The sequence below is a fragment of the Melospiza georgiana genome, chromosome 14 (genome assembly GCF_028018845.1).
Source record: "Melospiza georgiana isolate bMelGeo1 chromosome 14, bMelGeo1.pri, whole genome shotgun sequence".
NCBI classification, from domain to species: domain Eukaryota; kingdom Metazoa; phylum Chordata; class Aves; order Passeriformes; family Passerellidae; genus Melospiza; species Melospiza georgiana.
The window spans coordinates 14,539,638-14,555,142 of record NC_080443.1 but is presented as its reverse complement, the minus strand read 5'-3'; the positions used below and the strand labels follow the sequence as shown (position 1 = coordinate 14,555,142).

Below are 15,505 nucleotides of genomic sequence, written 5' to 3'. Positions count from 1 at the left end.
AGGGGTGTAGGTGGGTGCTGGCGTGGAGGGCGTGTTGCAGGGTGGTGGTGGTGGATGGCATGAGTCCATGGCCATGCCTAGGGACATACAGAGAGCACCCTGGGGTCATTTCTCCCCCATACCCATACCTCTGCATCCCCAGATCTTCATGAAGTATGGACGGCAGCGGTGGAAGCTGCGGGGGCGCATCGAGGTGAACAGCAAGCAGGTGTGGGACAGCGAGGAAATGGTTTTCTTGCCCCTCGTCACTGAGTTTCTCTCCATCAAGGTATAGTGCATAAATGGACAGGGATGGAGTGGGCCAGCTATTTCCTTGCATCATAGAGTCATTTAGGTCAGAAAAGACCTCTGTGATCATCAAGTCCAACTGTTAACCTAGAACTGCCAACCCCATCATTTAAACTGTGTCCCCAAATGCCACATCCACATGTTTTTTGAACATTTTCACGGATGATGATTCCACCAGTTCCCAGGGCTTACTTCCAGCACCTCACCTAAACATCACCCTCACTGGCCCATGGTTTCATTTGCTCCTTCCTCTCCTCCTTCTCCAGGTGACGGAGCTAAAGAGCCTGGCAAACCACGTTGTGGTGGGCAATGTGTCCTGTGAGACCAAGGACCTCTTTGCAGCTCTGCCCCAGGTAGTGGCTGTGGATATCAACGACCTGGGCACGCTCAAACTCAGCCTGGAGGTGACCTGGAAGTGAGTACCTCAGCAGGCACTGCTGGTGGCAGATGACAGTGCAGGGGATACGACCCACCCCAGTCTGTCTCCCATCCCAAAACCGGGCTGTAATTATAGAAAACCAGAGCCAGTCTGGAGGGGTTCCTGGTGTCTTGAGACATACCCCTCACCTCCCTGCTGTCCTCCTGTCCTCCCCAGCCCCTTCGACAAGGACGACCAGCCCTCAGCAGCCAGCTCTGTCAACAAGGCTTCCACAGTGAACAAGAGGTTCTCCACCTACAACCAGAGTCCGCCTGACACGCCATCCCTGCGGGAACAGGCATTCTATGTAAGTGTGCACCAGGCAGGGCTGCTCAGGAGACATGGCCAGTGGAGGGGTCCACACAGGGATGTGCCTAGGCAACGTCTGAGAGGGTGGCACAGCTCAGGGATGGGTAGGCAGCTCCTTCCTCTCCAGCCATCCCACCAGGACTCCCCAGTACCGGCACCTGCTCCTCCCTCCCACGTTCACAGCTCCTCTTCTCTCTGCCCAAGAGCCCGGAGCGGGCAGCTGACAAGCGTGGTTGGTCCTTGCTGGACATCTTTCGGGAGACACTCTTCGAGAAGCTGTCTCAGAGCTGCTCCTGCGGCGATGTCTCCTCGGCCGAGCTCGGGAGATGGCCGCAGCAGGGCCGCGTAAGTGCGGGGCTGGAGCAGGCCGGTAGCTTAGCCCAGCGCTGTGGCCATCCCGCTGTAGCTGTAGCCGGTCCTTGTCTCCTACTCACTGTCCCTCGCTGATACCTGAAGGCCTGATTCTGCCAGGCTGGGTCTGGCTGGTCCTGCAGAGCTGGTCCCCAAGCTAGGGGAGCCTGGGTTCACCCCCGTGCAAGAGTTGGGCTCTAGTGAGTAGACAGCTTCTCCGTGTCCCCGTGCTGGTGGCATTGGTGTGGTACTGGTGATGGTGCTGGTGAAATGGTAATGGTGTAACAGTACTGCTGTGGTGCTGGTGTGATGCTGTCATGGTACTGGTGTGCCTAACGTGGAGTTGGCTTGGTATCGGTTCAGTGATGGTGAGCCACAAAATTGGTGGTGGCCAGTGCTGTCCCCAGCTGGTGCTGGAGCTGTTATTGTCCTTGCAGCTATGGTGGTTGGTGTCCTTGGCTCCATGTGTTGCATCCCATTGTGCTGAGGGAATCCCAGCACCCCAAGGCTCCAGGACATACAGAGCTGTTCCTGGGGAGCTGGATTGCCTGCTGGCACTGGGTGGGATCCAGAGCTGGAAGCTGCCAGGTGTTTGCTGGCCATCCTGCTGTGTCAGCAGAGCCATGGCAGCCTCAGTGCCCTCCAGCTCAGATCGATCCTGCCCCTGCTTGACATGCGGACAGCTAGAGGACATGGGGCAGCAGGAGCAGGGTCTCAGCTGACACCATTCTCCCCCCTCTAGAATATGCTGCGGCGCCAAGAGGAGCTGGAGAATGGCACAGCCTGGTCCATCTCCTCGGAGTCCTCAGATGACTCCTCCAGCCCCCAGCTGTCCAGCAGTGCCCGCCATGCCACACACAAGCCCATCGTGCAGCCTGAGGTGCAGGCCTCCGCCCCTGCCATCGAGATCTCCTTCTCCCAGCAACCAGAGGAGGCTGACGCCGTGCTTGGGGCCAGTGGCAGCAGTGTCCCCTCTGCCGGGAGCCAGCCGGAGGAGCCGAGCAGCCGTAAGAAGGACACAGTGGCCAACGGGCATGTGCCCTACTCCCGGACTCTGAGCCACATCAGCGAGGCCAGTGTGGATGCCACAATGGAGGTCAAGACTGTGGAGAGCCCTTGGGAGCCTGCGCCCAGCACGGAGGACACAGGGATGGGCAAGCAAGATGCACACGCTCTGCCTGGTGCTGTGGTGGCAGCTGCCGTGGCAAGGCAGGACAGGGCCACTGAGGCCAAGCCTCGTGCCTCCGTGGCATGGGCCACCCCCTGCGAGGAGGAGACTGGCAGTGCAGAGCCAGCGCAGAGCCAGGCGCCAGCACAGAGTGACTATGGCACCGGGGCCCCCACAGCACTGGCACAAGCCTCTGCAGAAGAGAGGCCCATCCCAACCCCACCACTGCCCACCAGCACCCCTGAGGTGCCACGGGGGAAGATGGTGGATTCAGGTCTGGAGGAGGCAATTGGCCTCCTGGGCTCAGCTCTGGATGACTATCGGGGACAGTTCCCGGAGCTGCAGCCCCTCGAACGGGAGCTCAAACGTCTGGAGGAGATGCTGCTGGTGAGGGGCTCTCAGGGGTGTCTTGGGGTGAGGGTGACAGGGTCATCCTGGCTGGCAGTGCCTGGGGATGATGGGGACAGGGCCAGCCATGGTGGCAGTGCTCAGAGGCAATGGAGACAATACCATCCCTGCTGGCAGTGCCCAGGGGTGATAGGGATGGGGCCAACCCTGCTGGCAGTGCCCCTGGGTGATGGGGATGGGGCCATCTGTGATGGCATAACCTGGTAATGCAGGTGGCAGGGCTGTCTTGGCTGGTGAGCCAGGATCCATCTCCACCATGCCTTCCTCCACAGCAGAAGCAAGGCGTCTTCCTCAGCCGGGCCTCCAGCATCAGCCTGACAGTGGAGCATGCACTGGAGAGCTTCAGCTTCCTCAACACCTCTGACATGGAGGACTCAGAAGGCTCTGAGGAGGAGCCTCTCCAAGATGAGAGGTGCACAGTGGGGCTCATAGCATGGGGCACAGGGCAGGAGATGGCACCTGGGGCAGTTGGAATGGGGGATGTTCAAGGGTGCCCAAGCATATTTATATCTGTTCATCACAGCTTAGGGAAGGTCTAGGTCAAGAACCAGCAGTACCTGGTCCTTCTGGTGGTATAATGTCACCCTGCAGCTCTCCATGAGGAGTGGGCTGGAGGCAGTCCTTGTGCCCCTGGCACTTGTCCACTGCCCTGTGGGTGGGGAAGGGCCAGGTCCAGGTGTCCTGTGCTGATCCACTGCCTTGATCTCTCCCTGGCTTGCAGGAGGGCTGGCAGACCCCTGCGCAGCACCAGAGCCCCCAGCGCTGGCGAGATGGGGGCAGATGACGCCGGAATGTGCAGTGGTTCTGAGGCCAGCACGGACCCCATGAGCACTGGCAATGAGTTCCTGGATAAGGCACTGGTGCTTCACCTCAACAACTGCAACCGCCTGCTGCTGGTGAGGACCAGGGAGCAGGGGACACCCTGGGGTGGGCTGTATGTACCTCCTTGAAGGAGGTCTTGCTGCAGCCTGGAGGCTGTGATGTGGGCAGTGAGCTCTGTCCCTGAAGTCCTTGGTTTGGCTGTGCCTTGCAGAAGCTGGGCACCTTCGGTCCCCTGCGGTGCCAGGAGATGTATGCCCTGGACAGGCTGCTGCGGGAGTCCCAGGTGCTGGAGATCGTGTGCCAGCTGATGGAGGAGCGCGCAGGAGCAGCCACCTCGGCTGCTGATGGTAAACAAACACAGCTGAGGGGACCCTCTGTGCCATCCTGGAGGCTGTGTGAAGCCTGTGTCCTCTCGTGGGCATGGCTGGGCAGCAATGAACCATGCCAGACAGAGGGCAGGAGTCACCTGCCTGGTGCCATGGCCTCAGGGAGGTCTGACAGTGCCTGTCCCCACAGTGGTGCAGTTCTCAACACGGAAGGAGGGCGTGCTGCCCCTTTGGGACCTCTGTGTGGAAGTGCCCAACATCTACACCTGCCCTGTGGAGCGGTTCCTGCAGGTGCTCAGTGCCCAGTATGCAGCTCCCATCAGTGAGCAGCACCCCGGTTTGGCTGATATTGGTGAGTGCGTGCCCAGGGATGTTTGGGGAGTTGCCAGCCTCGCTCGGTGACCGTGAGTGGGAGGATATGGGTGCCAGGAGCTGCACAGAGGAGTGACCATGGCTGCTGCACATTGTGATCCTGATTCTTTCCCACAGTGTGTGTGAAATTGGTGGAGGACATGCTGAACCGGCGGCTGCCCCGGCGGCCCGGCAGTGCCCAGAGTGAGCAGGTCACCATCTTCCAGTACTGGAGCCACTTTGAGTCACTCGGTGCCCTGGTGCTTGACACCTACATGATGGAGCTGGCAGAGGAAGGTGGGTGTCCTCTCACCCTCCTTAAGTCCTGGGATGGGGTTCCAGAGTATCAGTATAGTGATTGATCACCCTGCAGCAGTGCCATGACCATTCTGGGGCATCACCAAGAGGCTCAGCCATCCTTGGGGTGGGCAAGTCAGTCTGATTTAGAGTGCAGCCCAGTCCCATACTGCCTTTTGATATCCTTGCTGTAGGTCCCCCAGTGTCTTGGGAGCAATTCCATGCATTGGCACCTTGTGTGGGGCCCACTCTGCCCAGCATGGATCCGAGGTGCCCGGGGATGGGTGGCAGGGGTGTGGGGGCAGTGCTGTGTGAGTCCCCACACCCTGGATGGCTTCCTGCAGCGCTGCTGGCACAGAACCTCAACTCAGACGACCAGGACGTGGTGCTGCGTGCCCTGAAGCGCATGCCCGAGGGCCGCCTGAAGAAGGAGGGACTGAAGGCGCTGAGCCTGCTCCTCGTGGAGGGCAACAGCAAGGTGGTGAGCGCCGTGTCAGCCCAGCTCCGCAGCCTGGCAGAAAACCCCCGCTTCCGCCAACGGGTACGTGCTGGGCCAGCCAAGCATGACGTGGGCTGGTGCCACAGCCCCCGGGGTGGGTGCTGCCCCTGCTCTGCTACAGGTGGTGGCACTGACTCCCCCATCTCCCCCAGGCCCTCGTGTGTTTCCTGGAGCAGCTGGAGGATGAGGAGGTGCAGACACGTGTGGCAGGGTGTGCGGCGCTGGGCTGCTTGAAGGTGAGGGATGTGGGTAGGAGGCAGCAGGGCTGCATGTTGCAGGGGAAGAGGAAACACAGTGAGAAGGGAAAGAAAGAGGATGAGGGGCTTTTCTGCACCATGGGGCTGCAGCACCATCTGCTACCTTCCCCAGCTGGCCCTGTTCCTGCTCCAGCCTTGACAGCCAAAACTCATTTCCTTGTCCCTTCTCCTGCAGGCCAAGGAGAGCATCGAGCAGTTGGTTTACCTGTGCCAAACCGACAAAGAGCCTGTGCGGGAGGCAGCCAAGCAGAGCCTGATGCTGTGTGGTGAGTGTTTTGCTGCTTCTCTGCTTGCTCCCCACCCACAGCATCCCAAGTGGCATCTCCTGGTGCCAGCAGTGCCCACGGGAGATGGGGCTCCATGGCTACCCCACGCGCTCTGGTTCATTATGCCCCAAGCTCTGCCAGGAAAGAACAAGCTGGCAGTGAGGGCCAGGCATCCTGTAGCCACAGCACTAAGCCTGGTTGTTATTTATTATTTGCTAGATGGCCCTGAGAGAACCATCTGAGTGTGTTTCTAGGCCTCCAGATCGTGGCAGCTGCTGCACAGGTTGGGACACGTGAGCTGTCCTCGTATCCCTTGTCCCTGCTCCGGCTGCTTTGCTCACGAATGTCTCTGTCTTAGAGCCTGTCAGCTGTGTCACGTTTTGGAGTCTGTGTGTCTTGGTTGTTGATAGTGCACATCCCACTGGCACCCCGACACATGTAGATGCCTTGTGTCCTATGTCCCAGCAGATTGTCCATGTCACCATCTCTTGCTGGGGATGGCCGCTGCGGGCAGATTTGCAGGCAGAGCTCAGAGTGAGCCTGTAGCATGGATGTGTGCATCCCTATGTGTGCCTGGGGGTTCTTGGGGAGCCCTTGTGACCCCCATGCCAGTGCATGCAGATGTGCACAGCTGTTGGAGCCACCGGAGCTGGCACAGCCCTGAGCACTGGTACCTTGGCCCCAAGTGAGGCTCTCCACATGCCAACAGTCCTGCAGCTGAAACACAGGTTAACCCTGTCCTGCGTGGGCAACTGAGAACGGGATTTGCAACTTCTGAATCAGGAGCTCTGGGGACTTTTTGATCCAGATCCCAGCTGGGACCTGCCCAGGGGTGTGCTATAGAGAACAAGAGAGGTTTCCATGCTGTGGCCATAGCACGCAGGCTCAGCTCTACCAGGTATTAGGCATGTTTCCCTGGAAAGGCCAGGGTAGGTGGCCAGGGATTGGCAGGGGACAGAACTTCTGCAGTTTGTATCACTGACCGTGGCATGTACTTGCAGGGGAAGACGGTAAATCAGCTCACCGGCGACTGGAGGAGACCCTCGATAGCCTCCCGCGGATCTTTGCACCAGCCAGCATGGCCAGTACAGCTTTCTGAGACCCACGCACACCCGCCTGCCACCCCTGAGGGCAAAGGCACTGCTGGGCCACCCGGGCTTGCACGGACTGGGGACCCGGCAGCTCCGCTCCCGGCAGCACACCACAGTATTACCCCGCCTGCTGGCAGCTCGCCATGGCCGCACACTGCCTTACGGAGCACCGCTTCCCTGTCCCCGGCCACCACGGGTGTCACCTCCACACCACCGGGCAGGGGGCTCGCTGCACATCCCACCCTCTGATCGCTATTTAAAGTACCCAGGGAGTCCACCCTTCCTACCCCCCTCGTCCGCTCCAGCTGCCAGGACTGGGGTGGTTGGAGGTACCAGATTGCTCTGCCTCCTCTTGCCTTCCTCTCGCTCGAGGGCACGCGCCCTGTCCCGGAAGGACCTGCACTTTGGAAACCTTGCTGTTTCTTTCCAGGAGCTGCCAGGGCCATGGGGACTGCTGCCCTCTGCCACCTGCAGTCCCCAGGACTTAAATAAAATGAAATATAAGATATTAATATATTCTGCTGGCGTTTCTTCTTTCCAGCTCCACGTGCTCCTGTCCCTCCCTGGCTTGTGGCTGTAGGGAGTGTAGTGAGATGTGGCCTCAGCCCAGAGCCTTTCCTGGCCTGTTGGAAAGTGCTGTGGAGGGCAGGGGCAGGAGGAGCGATAGAGGGATGGACAGACGGATGGACAGAAGCTGCCACCTTTTTTTTTTTGTTTGTTTTGTTTTATTTTATTTTTTATTTACAGATTTTTGCAGAAAAACAAAAGCAAAAAATTCTTTTCTATATTGTCTCTATAAATCTATATATAATGTAATTACAGAGAATGACTAATTTTGATTTTAAAGCAGAAATAAAAACCTTTAAACAGTGTCGGTGTCGCTGTAAGGGTGTTTTTTTTTGGTCCCAGCGCCCTGGGGCAAGGCAAGTTGGGTGTCAGCATAGCTGCCTGGAGGGTGACAGGGGATGTCATGGAAAATAATTGTGATTTCTGGCCCTGCAACTCAGCCAAATGTTGCCAAAATTTGGCTGCTCAGCATGGGATGCATCACCCAAGGTTACAGGAGGTGGCCATACAGGATGGGGACCACCAAAACCAAGGCTGCCCTGGAAATGGAAACTGCCCTACCTGTGTTTGTGTGTGTGTGTGTGTGTGTGTGTGTGTGTGTGTAAATCCACATGTTCCCCATCTCCAGCTGCTGTTGGTTATCTAGGCCCTGACTTCCAGTTTGCACCAGTAAGGACCCATGTCTGGCACTGGAAGCAGATTACAGCAGCTGTGGTGGCCAGGCCATGTTCCCAAATGTTCCCACAGCGGATGGGTGTGACAGGGAATGCTAAACCACCCTGTGAGCTGCTCTGCCTAACTGGCTGTGCCTTGTCCCAGGATATCCGCTGTCCCCACCTCGCTGTGTGAGGGACACACCACCGGGCTGGGAGGGAGGCTGCTCTCTGTATCCCCCCTTGCTGCTTGTCCCTCACCACATTCCCTGAGCCTGGAGGTTTTTGTGCCCCTCCTGTGCAGCTCCTCAGCACCAACAAGCAACTGGATTTTCAGAAACTTGCTGGGAAGGAAGCACTGCTTCCTCTGGCTCTCCCAGGAACTCTGCCCTCTTGGTGGCTGTGACAGCATGGTGGGGCCACCTCCCTGACACTCCCAACATGATTGGTTCTCACTGCTTTTATTAAATTTCCTGAGTTCAGTGGCCTTGGCAGCATGTGGCTGCCCCACCAAGGAAGAGGTGGCATCAGGCTACAAAGTGCATGGCAGATTGCTGGGTCCTGTGCCACCTCCCGAATGGGCTGGGCAGAGAGGAGGGATCCTGGATATTTCTGCCTGCACCATGAAGCAGGGCTGCTGGGGCTTTTGCCCCTATATCCTGCATGGTGTCATTGTGGGGCTGGGGGCCCCCAGAACTGCTCCCCCTCTGTGTGTGATGTGTCTCTGTGCTTTCACTTGCAATTTTTTTAAGCTTGTATCATTTGCCTTCCTCTTCTCAACTCTGCACATCACCTTCTGCTGGTTTAAATCCCTGAACACCCGCCATGATGTTCCACCTGGGCAAGAATAACTCCATGCACCAGTACCTGATGGGGGCCAACCTGCTGGGAAGCAGCTCTGCAGAGAAGGACCATGGAGTCTCAGTGGACAAGAAGCTGTCCCTTAGCCAGCAGTGTGCCCTGGGAACCAAGAAGGCCACTGGTATCCTGGGATGCACTAGAAAGAGCATTGGCAGCAGGACAAGATCCTGCCCCTCCATATCTGAGGCCATATCTCGAATGCTGTGTCCAGTTCTGGGCTCCTCCATACAAGAGAAACATGGAGTTCTTGGAGCAGATCCAACAGAGGGATACAAAGATGATTAAGGAATTGGAACATCTCTCTTACAATGAAAGACTGAGGGAGCTGGAGCTGTTCAGCCTCGGGAAGTTACGACTGAGAGGGGACCTCATCAGTGTCTGTCAGTATCTGCAGGGGGGTGCCAGAGGATGGATCAGGCTCTGCTTAGTGATGCCCAGCAACAGGACAAGAGGCAATGGGCAGAAACTAATGCATGGGAAGTTCCACATGAAAATGAGGAAGAAAAACTTCACTGTGTGGGTGACCACACAAAGGAACAGGTTGCCCAGAGAGGGTGTGGAGTCTCCCTCACTGGAGATATTAAAAAACCATCTGGACACAATTCTGTCCAATGCCCTCTAGGATGACCCCTTGAGCAGGGAGGTTGGACCAGATGACCCATAGTGGTTCTCCTTCCAACATTACTGCTGAGTGATTCTTTATCCCCCAACCAGGCATGGACAAGAACACCCTTCTCAAGCATTCATTTTTCCAGCTCTCAGGACAGCTGCTCCAATCCCTTAATCATCTTAGTGGCCCATATGGTCCTGGGAGGGGAGTAGTTCAGAGCAGCAAAGATGCCCCCAAAAGCAGCAGAGACAGGGACATCCCCCCAGCCCTGCCAGTCACCCATGCCAGAGCAGGGGCACTGCCATCACCAGCAGAGCAGGGGATTTACAGCTGCCAGGCCAAGCAAGGCCCATCCATCAGTGCTTCCCAGGGTTTATAAGTACATACCAAGAGGCTGCAGCCTTCACTTCCTCCTTCCTCACTGTAGCAGAGCTTTTTGGGGCTGGCTCAGGCAGAATGTAGCATGTTGTGGTGCATGTGGTCCCATCTGGGACACCCCCTCAGCATGACCACTTCTGGATGCAGTTTTATCTGCAGATGAGATTGCAGGGAGGGCTAACCAGGGACATTGCTGCATCACTCATCCCTTAGCCTCTTCCACCTGCTTTGGGGGCTGGATGAGCTCCAGAAGGGAAGCACAGTGCTTTTCCCAAAGCACTGCATCACACTCTCAGCTTGAGCAGCAAGAGATGAGGGATGTAGGTCCCAGCTGGCACATGCAACTGCAGACAAGAGCCTGAGAAGTAGAAGGTGTCCCAGCCCTCTCACACATTTGGTTTGGTTTGGTTTCTTTTCTCCTTACAATAACTGCTGAAAAAAAAACAGCCCGGTGCTCCAGTGGCCAAAGCCATTAATTTAATTCATTCACCTACCTGGGTGTTCTCCTTGCCCTGCCAAAACCTTGTCCCCTCCCTGCAGCACAATTCCACTTTCCAAGAGAAGCTACACCTTGACTGAAGAAATCAGAGCAGGAAAGCAGACTTCTGTCAGGGTAGGCAGGGAGCTGCAGGCCAGGACAAAATGACTCTGCTCCTGGAATTGCAAGGAATAATCCCATTATTTATGTGGCTGTAAGAACATGTGGGAAAAAAACCTCAAACAGATTAACTCAAGAATCTATTGCCCAGCCCCTTGCTGTGAATGGGTTTGTGCTGGCACTGCCAAAGACCTCTACCTTATGGACACCACCAGGTCACCTGGAATTGCAGGACTGCCATTTCCACAGCACTGAACCTCACACAAAAGGCCTTGATTTTTGGACCTCTCAGCTTCATGGGTGAACTCCCTGGGAGCCACTTTCACAGCACCCAGGGACAGACCCAGCAGTGCAGAGCACGTTTTGCGGCAGCATTTGTTATTTCAAAGGAGACAGTGTGCCAGCACCGCGTTTGTCAGCCAAATCTGTGTCAGCACTTAAAACATCCCCCTCCCGCACCGACGTGCTTGTGCTCAGCAGCTACTTGCTTTTCTTGCAGGAGCTGCAGCCCGTGGGAGGTGTCTGTGTCACAGTTACATTATCCATGTGCTCTGGCTCGGGGAAGATGTTCCTTTTCCCTGCTTACTGCTGGTTTTGCTTTTTTTCCCTTTTAATTGGAAGGGTGCATGCGGATTTTGGAGCACTCTGCAGGGTGGCTTTTTTACCTGCCAGTCTTGGGAAAGTGTCCTGAGGAGCCCCTGAAGACCATCAGCACAATGTTCCCTCCTCTTGCACAGCATCCAGGCTGGTGCAGCTGCCTGGGTTTGACACTAAGAGCAGCCACCAGCCAGGATGACCCCAAGGAGACACTGCCACTTTGTGGCACTACAAGCTCCTATCAGCCCTTGTGTTAGAAATCACTTAAATCTTGATGCAAAGTCATTTTTGGAGGTTGCAGTTTATGATTCTCCAGTCTGAGCAATCTTAAAGTTAGACCTCCCACCTTTTCCCAGGCTTGTGGAAAATCATGTTTCCAAGGCACTCACTGGGGCACTTAGAGATGATTGGAACAGCTAAGCAGCCTGAGCTGAACCACAGCAAAGCAACAGCCTCCTCCTGAGCGCTGACGTGTTCCTTGCAGGGCTGTCAGGCACATCTGTATGGGCTTGTTCTCCAAGGACCACTCCTGGGGCAACAGCTGGGGCCTTGCTTCACAGAGAGACCAAATGGTGCTCTAGGCAGCCTTCAAAACTTAATTTAATGCTCTCAAGCTCGACTACTGCCTTCCTCAGAGCTGACTTAGAGTGGTGACTCCTGAGGGATTGTGAAGGTGATGGAAGCTCAGAGCTGGAATGAGGAGGGTGAGCCCACCCAGGGCCTCAGCAAGGTGGTCGGGAGCTCCTTGGCCTCAGTTCTTTCCCTTGTGCTCATGGGCAAGGTGTCTCTGGGAAAGGCCTCGCTCAGGCAACTTTTCTAGAAGGAGCATCTGCCTCTGGGTGTCTCATTTGGACAGGCTCAGAGACCGATACTCAGGAGCAGTCACAGCTAGGACCGAAGCTGGGGATTTGAATTCCCTGCAGATCAGCTCAAAAGCGCCTCCAAGTGAGGAAACCCAGGATCAGTAGGGCAGACCCCCCGCACCCGCTGGTGGATGGCCCGGGACGCTCCTGGCAGGAAAAGTCCATGAATTGGTGCTTGCCAGGACAAAAACCTTCTGCCTCCTTCGCAGCGACATTCCTACTAGGAAGATGCGACCGCTTGCCACGGAATGGCTCAAACAAAAGGCAGAGGAATCATTAGCAACCATTTACACCCTGCCCTGGGTGAGTAGTTAAAGCAGGGTAAGAGACAGTTTCACACACAGCCACTGCTCCTCTCCATTTTGATTCGTGCCTGAGCTAAATTTTGAGCTTAAAGCAGATTCATGGCTACAGACGAAAGATATGCCATTCTCCCAAAAATTGCAGCGTGAGAATTGATGGCTTGACAGCTTAGAATGTACGTGATTTTTTAAAAACTCACACCACAGAAATGTTCTGAGCAGATTCTTCGTGCTGTGCTAGCTTAATTTCCTTCTACACCAACTCATCCAGTGGCTAAACGGAAGGCCATGGATGCGGGGATTTTTTTTTTTATTTTAACAAAGCTTTTGATTGTCCAACATTGGACTCAAAAATCTTTGTGAGGTTCCTTCAAATTCGGGATATTGTTTCGATTATTCAAATTTCTCATGCAATGAAAACCATGGAGCTCACAGTTGTGGGCTACACCACCTCTTGAATTAATGGCCACTTTGTGGATATTGTTTTGATTATTCAAATTTCTCATGCAATGAAGACCCAGGAGCTCATGATTGTGGGCTGCACCATCATCTCTCATAATTAATGGCCGCTTTTTACCATTGCTTTGTAGATAATTTATTTCTCCTTCAGCCAAGGCTGCACCCACACAGCTCATCCTCTCTGGCCCCTCGGTAAGCTGCCAATGCCCCAATGAAACAGGCTAATGGACTTATCTTGCTGTCATGATCCTGAGAAGGAAACTTGTTCTGGGGCTGTCAACAAGCTCCAAAGGAGTGCTGGTTCTCAGAGCACAGCCCACGGCGCTCTGCTGCTTTGCAAGGACTTGGGAGAGCTTAGGCTTAGGCAGGAGAAACCCGTAAAGCCGGGTCAGGGCCTGATCTCACTCTCAGCCCAACTCCCCTGGCAGAGGGACCCTCCTCTGCACAGCACAGCTCAGCAAGTCTTCACCATTATTCATCCCAGCATTTAAGGGACAGTTTACACATGCTAATGTATGCTAATGTTTTTCTGATGGGTTTGTCACTTGTTAGGCAGGTTGTGGTAACGCCTGGGCTGTTGAACAGCTTTTACCCCAATGTGCAGTGATATCTAAAGAGGCACAAATTGGAGGAAAGATTTTTAACACTAACAGCCATAAAACTCCCACCACAGGTTAGTGTTGGGGTTTTTTTTACATTTAGATTTCTCTTGAATTCCTGGCCTTATCGACCTCCAGCGACTGATGGAGTAAGAGGAACAAAAAAATGCAGCTTCCTTCCAATGCGTCTGATTTTTGAACTATTAATATTTTAACCCATTACTCTTGCTCCATTTCACATGGATTTATGGTAAGGAAATACCAAGAGGATGCAGCATGAGCTCATAGAATTCTCCTCTCCTCAGCTTGCCTGTCAATCAGCTCTGAAGCTGCTACTGCACTGCTGGAGATGAGAAAATATGTTAAACCCAGAAGATTCAGCAACTCGGGAAACTGCAGCAAATAAAAGACAGGCAAGCCCCTGAGTATCCTCACATAAATTCATGCATAGGGTGCCGTGGCTCTTTTCACTTTTGGGGATAAGCTGTGGACAGAAAACACTATGGTGTCTAACTTCTGATGGAAATCAACCTTGCTGACTTTCCCAGAAGCTCCCCACTGAATACCTGGCAGCACATCTACCATTCCTGCTGTGCTGAAGCTGACTGGAGCTGGTTTGTCCTACTTGATTATGAGCTTGGCAAGCATAAGGTCCTTAAATACACCAGGAAAACACCATCTTAAATCACAGAATTGTGGAATCCTAGGATCTCCTGAGTTGGAAGGGGTCCATAAGGACCATCACGTCCAAATCTTGGTCCTGCACAGGACATCCCCTAGAATCACACCACATGCCTGACTTTGTCCAAATGCTTTTTGAACTCTGTCAGGCCTGGTGCTGTGACCACATCCCTGGGGAGTCTGTTCCAGTACCTGGCCACCCTCTGGGTGAAGAATCTCTTCCTAATACCCAGCCTCACTCCCCCTGACACAGTTCCATGCTGTTCCCTCAGGTTCTGTCACTGGTCACAGGGAGCAGCCACCGGTGCTGCCCCTCCTGAGGGAGCTGAAGCCCACAGAGAGCTCTGCCCTCAGCATCCTCCGTTCCAGGCTGAACAAGCCAAGTGCCCTCAGCCACTCCTTGCACGGTTTCCCCTCTAGACCCTAATTCCAGACAATTGTTGGTATTTACAAAACTGTCCTATAACCTTCCTGCTGATTAATTCATGATTGTACTGACTCCTCAGTTTTGGGGTTTCTTCTAGCTTAAGGGAAGTTCGGGTCTTTCAACCACGCCAAATCCTTCCTCAGCACGGAGGATGGACATCCTCTGGGACCTTATTCTCCTGAGGAGCTCCTTCCCACCGAGCTGAGGCACAGACTCCTGCTTTGGAAGTTTTGGCTGAGGTGAGGGGGTCAGTTTTGACTTAGGTGAAAGGGGTCACTTTTGGATGAGGTGAGGGGGTCAGCTTTGGCTGAGGTGAAAGGGGTCAGTTTTGGATGAGGTGAGGGGGTCAGTTTTGGCTGAGGTGAAGGGGTCACTTTTGGATGAGGTGAGGGGGTCAGCTTTGGCTGAGGTGAAAGGGGTCAGTTTTGGATGAGGTGAGGGGGTCAGTTTTGGCTGAGGTGAAGGGTCAGTTCCGGTTGAGCAGCGGCGTGCAGAGCTGGGACTGCCGGCCGCTGTGCGGACCCCGGGGCAGCACCAACACAGGAGCTGCCCAGCGCTCCCCTCACGCCGCCCCGCGCGCTGCCCTGAGGGGAGGGAGGGGCGCTGCCTCCGGCCCCCCCCCCTCCGCCCGCCCCTCGGCGGCACGTGATGCGGTGACGCACGCACGCACAGGCGCGCGCCGGGTGACGCCGCGGGCCCCGCGCGTTTGAAGTTGGCGCGCGACTCGCGCCCTCGCTCCCCCCCAGCTCTCGCCCCGCCCCGCCCCGCCCGCCCCTCCCAGCCTGCCCCGCGCGGCCGCTTCCCCGCGCGCGCCGGCCCCCCCCGCCCCCCCTTTCCCCCCCGCCCGGGCCGGCGGCCGCGGCAGAGCCGCGCTGGGTGGCGCGTGCGCACTGTGCCCCGCCCGCCGCCATTTTGTGTCCGAAAGCGACTGTGGAGCGATTAAACCGCGGGGCTGGTGCCGGGGCGCTTAAAGCGGCGGCGGCCGCGGCGGGGCGTGCGGGGCGCGGCGGCTCCTCCGCGGGGCCCGCGGGCGGCGCGGGGCGGCGGCGGGGCCCGGCG

General features: G+C 55.9%; 1 protein-coding gene across 4 annotated transcripts in view; it reads left to right on the top strand.

The window, feature by feature from the left end:
- The window catches only part of RIPOR1 (RHO family interacting cell polarization regulator 1), a 31,508-nt gene extending 23,787 nt beyond the window's left edge, over positions 1–7,721 (top strand). For 3 of the 4 annotated variants that reach the window (XM_058033974.1, XM_058033970.1, XM_058033973.1), the window contains 13 exons: positions 143–268; positions 555–703; positions 884–1,013; positions 2,109–2,921; positions 3,215–3,354; positions 3,664–3,838; positions 3,976–4,111; positions 4,281–4,442; positions 4,580–4,738; positions 5,083–5,279; positions 5,390–5,473; positions 5,670–5,760; positions 6,762–7,721. In XM_058033974.1, the coding sequence (XP_057889957.1) occupies positions 143–268; positions 555–703; positions 884–1,013; positions 2,109–2,921; positions 3,215–3,354; positions 3,664–3,838; positions 3,976–4,111; positions 4,281–4,442; positions 4,580–4,738; positions 5,083–5,279; positions 5,390–5,473; positions 5,670–5,760; positions 6,762–6,859 (2,460 nt within the window). In that variant the 3' untranslated portion in view covers positions 6,860–7,721. Of the gene's footprint in view, positions 1–142; positions 269–554; positions 704–883; positions 1,014–2,108; positions 2,922–3,214; positions 3,355–3,663; positions 3,839–3,975; positions 4,112–4,280; positions 4,443–4,579; positions 4,739–5,082; positions 5,280–5,389; positions 5,474–5,669; positions 5,761–5,979; positions 6,044–6,761 lie in introns of all 4 variants that reach the window. The other variant, XM_058033972.1, reaches the window with a different exon arrangement.
- Positions 7,722–15,505: the final 7,784 nt, after the last annotated feature.